The sequence below is a fragment of the Balaenoptera physalus genome (assembly GCF_965194825.1).
Source record: "Balaenoptera physalus genome assembly, chromosome: 8".
NCBI lineage: Eukaryota > Metazoa > Chordata > Mammalia > Artiodactyla > Balaenopteridae > Balaenoptera > Balaenoptera physalus.
In genome coordinates, this window is record NC_138887.1 from 77,166,770 (window position 1) to 77,183,109 (window position 16,340).

General features: G+C 39.7%; 1 protein-coding gene across 5 annotated transcripts in view; it reads right to left on the bottom strand.

Moving 5' to 3' along the window:
* SCRN1 (secernin 1) overlaps positions 1 to 16,340 on the bottom strand; it is a 118,887-nt gene that overhangs the window by 99,045 nt on the left and 3,502 nt on the right. For 3 of the 5 annotated variants that reach the window (XM_082472020.1, XM_082472018.1, XM_082472019.1), the window contains exon 2: positions 750 to 909. The exons of 1 other annotated variant lie outside the window; for it this stretch is intronic. In XM_082472020.1, the coding sequence (XP_082328146.1) occupies positions 750 to 908 (159 nt within the window). In that variant the 5' untranslated portion in view covers position 909. Of the gene's footprint in view, positions 1 to 749; positions 910 to 15,058; positions 15,081 to 16,340 lie in introns of those variants that run through there. One more of the 5 variants, XM_082472017.1, reaches the window with a different exon arrangement.

Here is a 16,340-nt window from a genome sequence, read left to right on the forward strand (position 1 = left end):
TTTTTAACATGATAAAAATATATAAACCAAGACCAGATACTGTGACAGATGCACAAGGCTATTATTCACTTCAGCACTATTTGTAATAGCAAAAGACCGGAAAACAACCCAAATGTCCAGCAATATGAGACTGATTAAAGTCTGATTACATCCACAGAATGCAACACTACACAGCTGTAAATGAGGAATGAAGAATCTCTTTAGAGACCAGATGGAGTGACCTGCAAGATACGGTTTTAGTTGAAAAGAGCAAAGTGGAAAAAAGTGTATATAGCATGCTACCATTCATCTAAGAAGGGAGGAAAGGGACTGGGATAGATATTCATATGGATATGTACGTGTGTGTGTGTATAGTTTATTCCATATATTAATATGTAACTTTTTAAATGGAAGGATAACCCCCCAAACTTCCAAAACATAATAACCTACAGGAGAAAAAGGAAATGGAGTGAATGATACAAAGGTAGAAGCTAGACTTCTATGAATATATCTTATTTCATAGATTTGACTTTGGAATTGTGTAACTATTTTACTTAAGTATAAAACATGGGCCATAGCAACGAATGTAGAATTCTCCATGTGACCCTGCTTTTAAGGCTACGAACAAACCTGAATGGAAACAGGAATCAACAGAACCCACATGACAGTTCTGACTTGTGAGCAGGCTTCCAGGTTAAGACATCAAGGTGCTGGGCAAAGCCAGAGAAAGAGAATACATGTTAACTGAGAGACGGTAACACGTGACTTACCTCAGCCTTGCTCTCGGGTTCATGATCAGCTGCCGAGAAATACACAATCTCTTGCACTTCATCCCTGGGCCGAGCTGAATTTTTCCCAAATACCACCAGACCGTCCTTCGCACGTGGTGGGAAGGCCACAAAACAGTAACTTGGAGGAGCTAAAGCCATCCTGAAAAGAGAGAGATGCCAGAGAGAGAATGGAAGCAGGCCTAACATGGAACATTCCACCGGTGAGTTCTTCAAACATATTTCACCCACTAAGAGAGTTCTAGTATTGAACTGTGTGCAGCGAGCTCATTAAGAGAGCCCAGCTGGCAAATGAAGGTGGGGTGTCTGGAGTAGAATCACAGAACCACTGACACCAGATATTGTTTAGTACTCTGTGGGATTAAAGGATCTCAGATTCGCAACAGACCGCAGTGACAGCCAAAAGTGCAAGGACGCAGGAGAACGGAAAGGAGGTTATTGTTCCAGGCAGAAAACACACACGCTGCCATCTGCCACAGCAATACAAAAATAAATAAATATACCTTGTAACAGTGCACTACAGAAGTGCCTCTGATCTAGAGATGCATGGCTGCCATATGATAGTTTTTGGGGTGGTCATGGGGAAATGGGTCTGGAAATAAACGGAATGATACCCCCCTCTTTTACATATATCTTTCTCTCCCTCAATGACATGACACTCAAGCACCTTTTGGCTTTCCTCCCGCCTCTCCAGCTGCTCCTGGGCTGGCTAGTTCTCTTCTACTTGGCCACCGAGCATCCTCACTTCTTGGCCCTTCCTTCCTCATTTAATGCTGTTTTCTTTCTGGGAAAACTCATCCATGCCCAGAGCTTCGCTTGTCATTTACGAACCAGTGACCTACATATATAATTCCAGCTCAGTTCTCTCCTTGAGCTCCTGACCCACAGACCCAGCCTACCTGATATCCAAAGCTGATTTCATCATCTTCCTTAAACTGGATCCCTTCCTAAGGTTCCCTGTCTCAGCAGCCAGCTTCATCATCCATCCCACTGGAGCATCAGGAACTATCCTTACCATCTGCTTCTCCATTAAAATATAAATGAGAAGTAAAGCAATATTCTCAGAAAAGCAACTGGGATTCAAAACTCAGCCTCGTCACCTACTAGCTGTGTGACCTTGAGCAAATCACTTTACCACTCTGAGCCTCATGTTTTGCCCCAGCCCACAGATGTATCATGAGCATCAAATGAAATGATGCTTGAGAACATATTTTGCAACTTGTAGAGGCTACATGAGTATACAAGATATTTTCTTTGGGTTTTGACCACTCAAATAGAGCAGCGTCTCAAAATTTGTTGAGCAAGCCAATCAAAATCAACTCCCCCCACTCATTACTGGACCAGTTATCAAGTCACAGAGTCAGCAACATTCTATGCTTAGAAACATCTTTGTGAGGGACCATATTGCTATGTCTACATCCAGGCTACTTCAGGGTAGTCTGTGTACACACACCCCAGGCTGTCAGAGTTCTTCCTGGCAGTGCTCATGACAGGTCCCTCCCCAGGGCACAGAGAAGTAGGTAGTCCATAACTCTGAAAATAATTCCCTCCTAGCTCAGGAAAATAGCCCCTAGCCCCTTTGGGGGAAAGAAAAGGCAAGAAGACAAAGAGACTCCAGTTCTTCTTCCTCTTAACCTTTCCCATTTTCACAAAACTACATTATCTTCAAACTTGAGGGGTAGAGAGGAATAAACCAAGACTCTGTATGTGTAAGGAAGACCTACAATAATTATAAGATAAAACGCCTTTATAGAGGATTCCGAGAATTTGGAGGTGGGAAGAATTGCTGGCTGAGCCAAATAAAGTGAAACAGACCCAGAAGAAGGTAAGATCGGGAAAGAACACGTTTTCCTGTGTTTGTATGACTCTCGTATGTAATAGCACTTCCCTTCTGCCCCCATTGTTGGGCCATGTCAAAAGTGCTGGTGTCTGATCTATAAGCAGAACCTTACTTTACTTGATCCTTAAAAACAGTAAAAATCTGGGACTTCCCTGGTGGTCCAGTGGTGAAGAGTCCACCTTGCGATGTGGGGGACGCAGGTTCGATTCCTGGTTGGGGAACTAAGATCCCACATGCTGTGGGGCAACTGAGCCCGCGTGCTACAACTACAGAGCCCACGCACCCTGGAGCCTGTGCGCCGCAACGAAAGAAGAGAAAAACCCGCACACCACAGCAAGAGAGAAGGCCACGCAGCACAACGAGGAGCCTGCACGTCGCAACAAAAGATCCCGCATGCCTCAACGAGGATCCCACATGCTGCAACTAAGACCCGACACAGCCAAAAATAAATTAAATAAGTAAACAACAGATAAATCTTTTTTAAAAAATAGTAAAAATCCACTGGTCTTGCATTTACAAGATGTATCTACAGAAAATAAACAACACGCATGAATTTTTTTTTTTTGCATGCATTTTTTTTTAACATCTTTATTGGAGCATAATTGCTTTACAATGGTGTGTTAGTTTCTGCTTTATAACAAAGTGAATCAGCTATACGTATATATATATATCCCCATATCCCCTCCCTCTTGCATCTCCCTGTCACCCTCCCTATCCCACCACTCTAGGTGGTCACAAAGCACCGAGCTGATCTCCCTGTGCTATGCAGCTGCTTCCCACTAGCTATCTATTTTACATTTGGTGGTGTATATATGTCCATGCCACTCTCTCACTTCGCCCCAGCTTACCCTTCCCCCTCCCTGTGTCCTCAAGTCCATTCTCTATGTCTGTCTTTATTCCTGTCCTGCTGCTAGGAGTTTTTGACAAGTACTTATTCTTCAGCTTGGACATCTGCTTGGTCAGCAGGTCATCTGAGTCACTTGACCATGACGAATACATAGGCAAAGGAAGCCCAGGGATATGTGGGCCCAGAGAGGCTGGCTTTTCTGCTGAATTTTGGGAATGATTGGGAATGCCAGAAGGGAGCAGAATTTTTATGTCATTTTTTTTTTAATGTTAGATGAACCCATAAACTGTGTATCACAACCTGTAGCAAACTAGCCAAAGCTAATTGTCCATTACTTTTCCTGGATCACCATTCTACACAGTGACTAGCCTCAGAGATGACTCAGCTGGATCCTTGTCTGCTCTCTAGATCAGTGCTGTTCAGAACTTTCTACAATGACGAAAATGTTCCATCTCCACTGTGTAATACGGTGGCCACCAGCCTCAAGTGGCTATTGGCGTGTAGTTAGTGTAATTAAGGGATTAAATTTTTAATTTTATTACAAATTTTAATTCATTTAAATTTAAATAGCCACAGGTGGGTAGTAGAAATCCTACTGAACAGAGCAACTTTACAACTTCCCAATAAACCCACAAATGAAGACCTTCACATTGAGGTTTCCAATGACCCCAAAAGTATTTATTTGTAAAGTCCTCCACTTATTCTGTGACAAATCGTGCTATCACCCACATACATTGAATTAGTCAAGAGGAGGTAGGACAATGCTACAAGACTGAGAAAAATAAACACAGGAAGTGGATACTGAACTCATCAGGTGAATTGAGTTTAAGCAAGCTCTTTTCTCCAGAAGCTAAAGGTGATCATAGCCCTAGAGGACAATTCCATTTCCCTTGATGTGAATCTCACATTCCTGACTCTGAATATACCCGGAAAGTGGCCCTCACTGCCACCTGGAAACCCCTTGTGTACTTTGTCTGGTCAATTCCTCTCTTTAACTCCTAAATGAACTTTTGAGACTTTCACTTCTCTTCAAACTTCCAACCACTTCCTCTAAGTAGATATCTCACTTCATAGTCCACAAAGGACAGATGGGCGGGGGAGTGAGACTGTTCCAGAGGGAGGCTATGCAGGTTTGAAGGCCCTGTGGCTGGAGAAAGGGGAAGGAGCCAGTACATCAAATAGCCAGTGTGGCTGAGCCAGAGGCAACGGGCAAGAGGCTGCAGACGCAGGGAGAGAGGTTAGTTCATGCTGGGTCTTGAAGGCAACAGCAGGGACTTTAGTGTCTGTCCCATAATAAACACTAAAGCCACCGAAGGCTTTTAAGCCAGGTTTTAGGAAGGAAATGGAGCCAGTGCACACAGATAGCTTTAAAGAAGCTGGCTGTGATAGGGAGGAGACAGAGCAGTAGCTGGAAGGGAATTCCATTTCTGTATATCTACTCTAAGGAAATGATCAGGAATATGGACAAGATTTATGCACAAAAGTGTGCATTAGAGCAGTATTTATACAGGTGAAAAACTGATGAAAACTTAACTGTCCAGCATCAGAGAAGTGGCTAAAAATTTATGCTACATCTATATGGTAGAATACTATAAAACCATTAAAATGTTTGTGAGGAGTTTTAAATTGCATGGAGAAATGGTTTGGGGAGGTGGGGGGGGTGTCCAAAATAAATTACCTTAGGGCTTCCCTGGTGGCGCAGTGGTTGAGGGCCCACCTGCTGATGCAGGCGACGTGGGTTCGAGCCCTGGTCCAGGAAAATCCCACATGCCGCGGAGCAGCTGGGCCCGTGCGCCATGGCTGCTGAGCCTGTGCTCTGGAGCCCGTGAGCCACAACTACTGAGCCCGCGTGCTGCAATTGCTGGAGCCCGCGTGCTGCAATTGCTGGAGCCCGCGTGCCTAGAGCCCGTGCTCCGCAGCGGGAGAGGCCACCGCAGTGAGAGGCCTGCCCACAGCGACGAAGAGTGGCCCCTGCTCGCCGTAACTAGAGAGAGCCCGTGAGTAGCAACAAAGACCCCATGCAGCCAAAAATAAATAAAATAAATTTATTAAAAAAAAATTATCTTAACTACATGAAAATATGCATAGAAAAAGACCAGAAGTGGTAGCCTGACCACTAAATTCTTTCTGTTTTTTTATATTTTCCTTTGTTTTCAATTTTCCTGCAAGTATTTATACTTATATAATCACACACAAAAGATTTAAAAATTAGGAATTTTATTTTAAAGAAAAAATTTGGCTCTATTTCTATGTCCCAACATCTAAAATTTCAAAACTGGCAAATTCTTATTTGAGTTATAGTTAGGACAAGTTTTTTATTCAGCATTATTATAGTTATTCTCTAGTACTTTGTTTTCCTTATTTTTTTTTTCTTTACAGCCTGCCCAATTCAGAGTTACTCAGGGAGTACACAAATTTTCATTACTATTATTTATACAAATAGCGGGCAGGCCTCCTGCAGTCGCCTCCTTAAACAGGAAAAGAAAAACTGGCCCATCAGAAAGCCAATTTTCTGCTCACCCTGAGATGAAATTCTTTTGAAACTAATTCCAGGAATCTCAATTTTCTTCCCATTATTTGTCAAAATACTGGCTAACATACCAGATTAAAAAATCTGAAAAGTTAACTCATCTATATACTGTATAAAACATGCATTTTGAAATCTCTGTTTACAGAATTTTTATAAACTGTTAAATCATTCATGTATGACACAAAAAACCGACTTTACCATTTTTCTCCCTTTCCCTCTATAATCTTATACAGCATTATGAAATGTCATAATCTCTTCCACGAAGAAAAATAAACTAAAATTTAATTAACTCCCAATCACACATGCTAATGCAGAAATTTATTGCATAGATTTTTTTTATCATTTATATTCAGCTTTGGAAAACAGTATAACCATTCAATAATGAATTTTCTATAACTACACTCTACTTAAACCAGCATTAAAATCAGTGAACAAAGCTTACTCGGAAATAAAGCCATGATTGATGGCTTTTTTCTTAACTTGCTTGCTTTGAGGCACAATTCTGAAGCTGTCTTCTGAGCCATGGGGATCCAGAGGTGGGGATGTGGGTACAGGGTTATACTACAGGCCTAAAACTGAACCCAGGAATATCTAAAGCAGTGTTTTCCAAACTGCATGTTGTGGCCCTTTTGTGGGTTATGAAATCAATATAGTGGACAAGATCAGCATTTTTTAGAAAAGAACATGTGCATCTCACATAGTAAGAGTAAGCGCTGGTACAAGAAACTTTAAGTTCAGATATACACATATAAGTATATGTATGTACTGGGTTGCAATACAACATTTCTCTCTTACTATGGGTTTCAAGTAAAAATCTTTAAAAGCACAGGCTTAAAGAGCAAGTTTACTGAATAGGCTTCTTTGTGGTAAATACCAATTAGGATTCTTGCCAGGTTAGCGATAAACTAACAGTTCCAATTAATGAAACACTCCAATTTAACCCCCACAGACAATTAAACTTACAGGTATTTCCTAGGAAGTATTTGTTAAGAATATTTCAAAGTACATTTATCTGTACTTTATGCTAAGTAGAATAAGCCAGTCCCAAAAACGCAAATACTGTGTAATTTCACTTATATGAGGTCCCTAGAGTAGTCAAATTCATAGAGACAGAAAGTAGAATGGTGGTTACCAGGGGCTGGACCAGGCAGGGGTGGGAGTGGGGAGGAGGACAGAGAGCTGTTTAATGGGTACACAGTGTCAGTTTTGCAGGATGAAAAATTTCTGGGGATGGGCTGCACAACAATATGAATATTCTTAACACAACTAAACTGTACACTTAAAAATGGTTAAGACAGTAAATCTTATGTTACGTGTATTTTTACCACAATTAACATTTTTTAAAAATCAAGTAGCCACATGTGGCTTAAGGCTACAATACTGGACTGGGCAGCTTTAGATATCGTGCTATCAGCTGTGGTAAAGTACCCCTAAGCTCAATTTCTAACCATCATTGTCCTTATCAAAGTCCTTTCAGGATTCATGACTTCCTCTTGGGAATTATAACTCCAGAGTCCCTGGAGCTCACAGCACAGGAGCTGCATCTCCCAACATACACCCTCCGACTGGTGACAGGAGGCTGGGTGCAGGCTTGGGGGGCTGCAGCACTCCACCCCTGTAACTAGGAGACTGCTTACAGAATGTCTAGACAAGGAGGGGGGAAGCTGCATGGGAAAGAAGGTCTTTGTCCTCAAGTTCAGTGAGTAGTTATTGAAGGGCATGAATGCTCCAAGCCAAGTAGGGGTTTTCTTCGCCTGAATGCCAAACTGCCCTGCCCTTTTATCTCAGTGAAGCTGCAGAGGGCCTCATTAGTCACCATACCCAGTAATAAGGAAGCCTTGAGTTGCCTGAGAGGAAGAAAATGACTGTCTATATAAGCTATAGGCTTATTAACTCTCTTGCAAATAACTGTGACAAAGTACCTTTACTTGCACAAAGAAATGAAACCCAAATGTCCTTACTCTCCAAGCTCCCAGCTTCACTGAGAAGATTGGGTAAGTTTAAAGCCAACGTCTATGAATTACCTCCTTCCAGAAAAGCAAAGAAGAATGTATTTTATTATATTATATTATATTATATTATATTATATTATATTATATTATATTATATTATATTACTTATCGATAAAGTCATTTTTTAAATTGTTGACATTCCCACTGAACTGAAAACACGACAAATGATACTCACTTATAAATTTATTTTCCTGTCCTGTATCTGCTATTGAGATAGTAAAGAATAAATAGGTGTCTGGGAAAGGAATTATCTACCTGAATTGAGATGTAAACGCCAGCTGATAAAAGGTACGTAAATTAGCTCAGACTCATCAAGCTCTGCCTGAAAAAAAGAAAGATTCTTCTGTTTCACTGAAAGCTCAAGACAGTAGAGCATAAAGCTTTAGGACTCCACAGCCAATGATTTCCAGCTTCTAACATTCTATGCCTTGAATGAGGAAATATCTAATGGAAGAAAGACTACATAGGGTATTAAGTAAGGAAGCAGGTTTTGGAGGCAACCTGGGTTCGAATCTCAGCCCCGTGTTACCGTTCTGTAACAGGGATAATGACAGGGTTGTGGTGAGGTTCAAATGAGCTGAAACATAAAGTGCTCAGAACGCTGTCTGGGACACAGTAAGGACGCATCACCGTGAGGGTGAAAAAAGGTACGTGATGAAGGCTGTTCCTTTGTCAAGGTCTGATCTGAACAGATGAGACTTCAGAAACTTGGCTTTTTCTTTACAGTATCTAAAGGCTCTCTCACCTTTTGAAGATGTGCTCCATTGTCACCTGATGTCTTTTAAGAGCTGCTTACTATTCCCTTTCTCTAAGGCCAAGGGCAACACCTACCTCTGACAGTTGACTCAGGCAGTCTTCAATGTCACTCTTCTGCAGACATACTTCCTAGGAGCATGGGGAGGTACGCGTGTGGCAGGCTGCACATTCGTTTGGTTTGGTCCAGAGCACTGGCCTAAACAGTGTGGGGTTTTTTTTTTTAATCAGAATTAGCAGCTAACATTTTTAAATCTAGAGATTTTCCACAGAAATTCAGATGCTTAGCATCTCTTCGAAACTCAAAAGACCTAGCAACACTGGATCCACATTCTTGCATGACAGCAGGATTGGAGCTGAGGGGGGGTCCTGCCACAGTCCTCTCCACTTCCCAACACTGAGGCCACTGGAAGCGCTGCCTATCATCACCCTTGGGCTATTGCTTTTTTTGTTCTTTCTTTTTTCAGTGTCAGGTCAATTGTGCTCATTTACAATGCCTGGTTGGCCCTGTAGCCCCATGTGTACAGGGGCAAGAGAAGGACATACTTTAGAGACAAACAGACTCTTGTTCATATCCTGACTCCACCCACTAACCGTGGGAAACAGGCAGGTTATGAACTCGCTCTGAGCCAGAGTTTCCGCATGTGAAAATGGGAGTGATCCTCCATACACAACACAGCACATGTGTTTATCTGAGATCGTATGGAAAGTACCCAGTCCTGTGGCCGTATACAGTGGGATGCTCAATAAATGTTCCTTTTCCTCCCTCCTACTACTCACTGGGGATGGGTTTGCCACTTTTGCATCAATCCCTACTATGCTTGTTCACCATCTCACCAACGGTTTGCCCCTGGCTCATCAGACACACTCACATTCCAATGTGTAACTAAAATGTGCTTAAAGGATCAGACGGGAATGATGGAGCCTCTAGATTGAACCATCAGTTTACAGAGAATACAAATGACACCATGGGGATGAAATCAGCAAAATCCAGACTATGAGAAACTCTATAGGACAAATCTGATTTCTTCAACAAAAACTGCAAGAAAAAAACGATGAAGAGGCAAAGTTACTTAAGAGATGTATCAACCAACTGCAATGAGTGGAACTTATTTAGATCCTGATTGAAACAAACTGTACAAAAATTTTATGACAGTTGAGGGGAATTCCCTGGCGGTCCAGTGGTGACGACTCTGCGCTTTTGCTGCTAAGGCCCTGGGTTCAGTCCCTGCTTGGGGAACTAGGATCCCGTGAGACATGCTGCGTGGCCAAAAAAAAAAAAAAAAAACTATAATATTCCTAATATTTGGAGTTCCCTGGTGGCCTAGTGGTTAGGATTCCAGGCTTTCACTGCTGTGGCCCAGGTGCAATACCTAGTTGGGGAACTGAGATCCTGAACGCCGCGCAGCACGGCCAAAAAGTAAATTTAAAACAAAAGACAGTTGGGAAAATATGAACGCATTGAATATTTGATGATACTAAGGAATTATTGTTAATTTCTTAGATACAATGATATTGTATTTATGGCCGAAAAAAGGAGCCTATATTTTTAGAAATACATACTTAAATATTTCCATGTGAAATGATATAATGAAAGTAATCCAGAGTGAGGAGAAAGGGTGGGAAATTCAGATGAGACGAGATTCTCTAGGTAATAAAAATGACTGAAGCTGAGTGATGGGTACACAGAGGTTTATCATACTGTTCTCTTTACTTAAGAAGTAATGCATATGATAAGATGTTTAAAATTCTTTTAAGGTTAGAAATAGCACTGGACTGATCTAATACAGGAAATGCTTTCTTGGAGTCATAACTTATGAGTAAGTTATTTGGGGGCTCAGATATCTCTTTGAGGAAGGATTACTGGGGGCAGGGAGGATGGGGAGGGATTTCAGTTGTCTTGGTATATTAGCGCACTGGGGGAAGTGGCAAGCCCCTGGTTTCCTCTACCTTGCTATATCTCTTTCCCTCAAGTTTTAAAACGCCTGTCTCTGCTCTTTAGACTATCAGCCCCATGAGGGCAAGGACACGTATGTAAATCCTTATTTCCCTGACACCTCGCGCAAAGACTGGCACATAATAAGACCTCAACAAATGTTTGTTGAACAAATGAAGGGGAAGGGGTATCGATATTTCATCTTCAATGAGAGAAAAAGAGCAAGAAAATCTGATTCTGACAAGGTGCTCCCAAGCTGTGGTTCAGTACACGGGATTCACATTTGACCACACATCAAAGTGATGGTCTGAGGAGCAGATTCCTAGACACCCCCTCCTTGGAGATTCTGATTCAGTGGGTCTGAGCTGAGTTCCCAGGAAGGATATTTTTAACAAATGCCCAGGTGATTCTGATGCAGTCAGTTCAGACTGGTGTGGAATATCCACTGTTACAGGTTATTAAACCTCTTTGCTTCTCTAAAGTAGTATTCATTTTTTTCTGCCCAGCTTTTTTTTTTTTTTTTTGAGTGTGGAAACTTTCAACACACACATACAAGAGTACAATAAGCTCCCTTAAGGCAAGGGCCATCAACTTTCTGCCATCTTGCTTCTCAATTTTATTTCTAAGGAAACCATTTAATTTTAATTGAATGTTGCTGAATTCAGCAACAGCATTGGCAGCAATACTCTCTGCCTTCGAGATGAAGGTGGGTGAAACCCATCCCTGGGTAACTTGAGAGAAGTATGACAAATAAAGATGTAGGAGGCTGTGTTTTCTTGGTCTTTGGCTTTAAAACTGGGAAATCAGACTAATCACACTACATGATAATCAGGAAGATTTGGATTATTAATTGTTACTTAAATGTTTTGCAGTTTTCACTATTTTAAAGAAATAAAGTCTCACCCAAATCTTTAAAAATACCTTTTTTTTAAAAAAAAGTGTTCTTCATTTAACATAGATGCAAGGTAAATCATTTGGTAATGACCATGACTCCTCTGCCTTGGATAGAAAGTAAGAATTTAAGCCAGAAAAAAGAAAAGCTAGATATCATTTTATGTAGCTGAATATTTCTAAATCAGTAGGACCTGCTAAGAAATATCCTTTGGATGCTTTTTTCTTAATGACTGAAATGATCACAAACTGATCTGCTCTTCCATTCCAAAACTACTGCAATTTAGGTGATTAGCTAGAGGAAATGAAAAGAGTGTCTATTTCAAATTTGTAAAACCAAAATTCCAGGCAATTAACAACTACTCAACTTCACCATAACCCCTGATAATTTAATGGACCACTGCTGGTGCATCACCCTCTCCCAAAATACAGCCACTTAGATGATCATAAGAATCCAGAAACAAAACAAAACCAATGTATGATATGTAATTTGCTATCCATACATATCATGGAAAGCTGGGAAATATATCAATACGTAAGAACAAGCTGGTGAAATAAAAAGAGGTCACACAAATTATATACGGTATCATTCAAATTATGTATATTATATAGATAGATGATGCAAAAAGATCATAAGGAAATACAACAAAATTTTTAAGAGTAATAGTATTGCTGGGTTGCAGAATCACAGGCAATTTCTTAACCTATATATATTCAGGTACTTTCAGACTTCCCACATGAAAATACAGAATTTGTAATGAAAATACTTTAAAAAAAGAAGAAAAGGAAGAGTTGCAATAGAAATAATCTATTTTCTCAATATATTGCCGCTAATAAATATGGCCTTGCAATAAGGCAGAGACTCGGGGATTAAGGAGAACCCCACAGCTCAGTCACGGCAAATGAATTCATTTTACCTTTTGGCCACATCTGATTCTGCCTCATTTTCAAGATATGGTGACAATGAGAAATATGAATAAAGCAAAATGTCCAACTTAATGAATGATTCACGTGACAGCTTAATAACTAAGGAAACGTAGACTTTTCTATAGTCAAGTGGAATGTTGTGCTTCAAAATCTACATTGCTTCATAGGATAAATTAGGGGGTAACTGGTCACTTAACAAAAGTATTCTTCAAATCACTCTAGAATTTCTCTATAATGTGAAATATTCTAACATGTTTCCCAACTTTTTAACATCAAAAAATTTTCATAGACACCCCACATAAGAGTGATTGTAGTTGGTTGGGAAAAATATGTAACGAATATATGTTATGAATTTAGTAACACTCTCAATGCATTTGTATGTACTAACTGGTAATAGAATCCTTACACATCTGAAAAATAATGCTGAAGATATATATGGCTCATTATTTATTCTGTGTCCATTCAATGTTGGGACACACGTGAATTCAAGTCCCCCCTTCAAAAACTCCACTACACCCAGTGATCTGTTCATCACTCTGGTGCATTTAAAATATGGTACCACTTAAAAGAAAACTCAGGCTGCATGAGTATCACTTTTCGCAGAGCTCTTAGGAATTTTAGAGTGAGGGGAAGAGAAGGGATTAGTTGAATGGCATCCATTTCTCATAGATACAACTGTTTTTTTAATGTAGGAAGGAGTAGATAAATAGTACAAGTGGGATTCATTTTTCATTCAAGCTAGCCAAATTAGAAAAATATAGTCAGACCAAGTTCACTATAAGGAAGATGTTTTCCAATACATGGTAGGTTGAAAGAGTTTTCCATCTTTTACAGTAATATAAAGAAAGAAAGAAAATGACTTACATCACATTAATAGTATACACTAGACCTGTGCAGTCAGAATAATCTATCCAAGAGGTTACATTATGGCTTTTTAAGAAAGAGTCAGATAGACCCAGATTCCAGGTGTAGCTCCTCCAACTACTAAGTTCTTCATCTATAAAACATGGCCATGATGTCTACTGTGTACTGTTATGGGGATTAAATGAGGTAATAGATGCAGAGTATCTGGAATAGAGAAACATTCAAGAAAGGTTTGTTCTTAAAGATTAGGGTTCTGGGAATGTAATGATTATGGAGATAAAGGAAGAAGAATGTGTTTGAAATAGGCAGGTATGTGGTTAGCTGCCAAAAGCATTCCCTGTGGGAAAGACCTGAGAGCTACTGAACAAGCCACATCTAGGGTTCTTTCATTTCCTTGTGTTCTCATTTCTGACATTGCTGCCACTGTGTCCACTAATTTGGCAAAGTTGCTTTGAATGATGACCTTCCTATTCCCACCATCTGTTTTCCTCTCCCATATAAATAATGGATTGTCTATTCTCATCTTTTCCCAGTAATATGATTTGATACATACCTGTTAATGCTGTAAACTGGGATTTTAAAAAATCTTCCCAATCACTCATAAAACAGTGGTTTACACTCTGTCCCTGTAAAAAAATCAGCTAAACATTCATTTCCTACAGAAGAAATTTAAATCTTGCTAGTATGAAACCATAGGGTTACTTTACATCTAGCAAAATGGACTTAAAAACTACTTTGCAAATGCCCATTAATGCTAGACTCATTTGCTGTGTTTTTACCATTAGGAAATTTATCCCATTTTATTATCAAAAAGGAACCTATATACATATATATGAACATATTAGTGTGTGTATGTAAATACATATATATGTGGGTGTGAATATCCCCACTTATGCAAATATTTATAAGTATATACTATAGATAGATAGGAGGGAGGGAAGGAAGGAAGGGAGGGAGGGAGGGAGGAATGGAGGAAGGAAAAAAAAGGACCTGGAAGGATTAATATCTAACTGAGAGTTGGAAGTGGGACTAAATGTGGGCTATAGAGATAGAAACTTCACATTTCATCTACTTATGTCATTTAAAATTTCTTTATAACAAGCTCATATTACTTTATTGGATTTTTAATTATTTTTAAAAATCTGATTACTTCAGTGCTCAAGAAAGGACATTTTAAGGCATTTCATTTAATTCTTTCAGGTCGTTAGGCACTGCTAAGTGCAATTTTAAAATACACTAAGGTTTCATTTTGAGAGGAGAAAAAGATATTCAGAAGAGCCTTTGATCACTACATCATTTTAACTAGGACTTTTAAGAAGTCATATGAATTACCGATATGTAATTTGAGCCCCTAACCACCTACAAGCACCATGTGCAACCTAAGGGAAAATGGAGCTAAAAAGATCTTCTCAAGGTCTTCATCAACTAGAAGAAGAGGCACTCATGTATACAACCAAGAGAGGAGGGCAACAATACAACTTAAAACAATGATCAGAAATGCTTATGGGAGCCTTCAAGAACACCTAGCTCACGTTACGGTAGTAGATTAAGCACTTGGAGATTTAGGTTAAATATATAACCATTAAGAAGAGAAGGAGAAGGGAACATTAACCATCTCAAGCTCCCTCACTCTGCTTCCAATGAGGCTCAAGCTGGGAGGCCCCCAACTTCCTCCCCTTCCAGTCACCCACCCAGTTCAGTTCATCACCATCCCAGACTGGGTGGAGGCCCTGAGGATGTTGGGAGTTTCTGGGGGAGAGAGGACAGGTGGGTGTGATTGACATGTACATCACGTCAGTCATTCTCCACTCACCCCATCTCCTCCCCTCCAGTGTCTATTCAAACTTCTCTCACCTCCCGCATCCATTTCTATGAACAGTATCACACACCGCAACCAACCTCCACTTTCTGCTAATGACCTAGACCGATGCAGCCTAATAGAAATAGAATGGAAGACAGATGTGAATCACATATGTAATTTTATGTTTTCCAGGACCCACATCTAAAAAAGTAAAGGGAAACTGGTGAAATTACTTTTAATAACGTATTTTGTTTAAATCCAATATATCCAAAATATTAATTCAAAATACAGGCATGCCTCATTTAATTGTGCTTTGCTTTATTGTGCTTCACAGATAATTGCATTTTTTACAAGTTGAAGATTAGTGGCAACCCTGAGTGAAGCAAGACTATGGGTGCCATTTTCCCAATAGCATTTGCTCACTTCCTGTCTGTGTCACATTTTGGTAATTCTCACAATATTTCAAGGTTTTTCATTATTGTTATATTTGTCATGGTGATCTGTGATCAGTGTCCTTTGATGTTAGCATACAGAAAAGAGAACTCACTGAAGACTCACATGATAGCATTTTTTAGCAATAAAGTATTTTTAAATTAAGGTATATACTTTTTTTAGACATAATGCTATTGCACACTTAACAAAGTACACTATAAACCTAAGTTTTTTATGCCCTGGGAAACCAAATAATTCATGTGACTTGCTTTATTTTGATATTTGCTTTATTGCAGTGGTCTGGAACCCAATTCGCATTATCTCCAAGGTATGCCTGCATAATCAACATAAAAATCATTAATGAACTGTATCTGTTCATTGAAATCCTGCCATTTGCAACAATATGGATGAACCTAGAGGGTATTATGCTTAGTGAAATAAGTTAGACAAAGACAGATACTGTATGTTACGACTTACATGAGAATCTAAAAAATAAAGCAAACAAATGAGTATAACAAAACAGAAAGAGACTCACAGATATAGAGAACAAACTAGTGGTTATCAGTGGGGAGAGCGAAGGAAGGAGGAACCAGATAAGGGTATGGGGATTAAGAGGTACAAACTACTATGTATTTAAAAATAACCTACAAGGATATATTGTACAACACAGGGAACATAGCCATTATTTTATAATAACTTAAAACGGAGTATAATCTATAAAATTTTGAATCACTATGTTG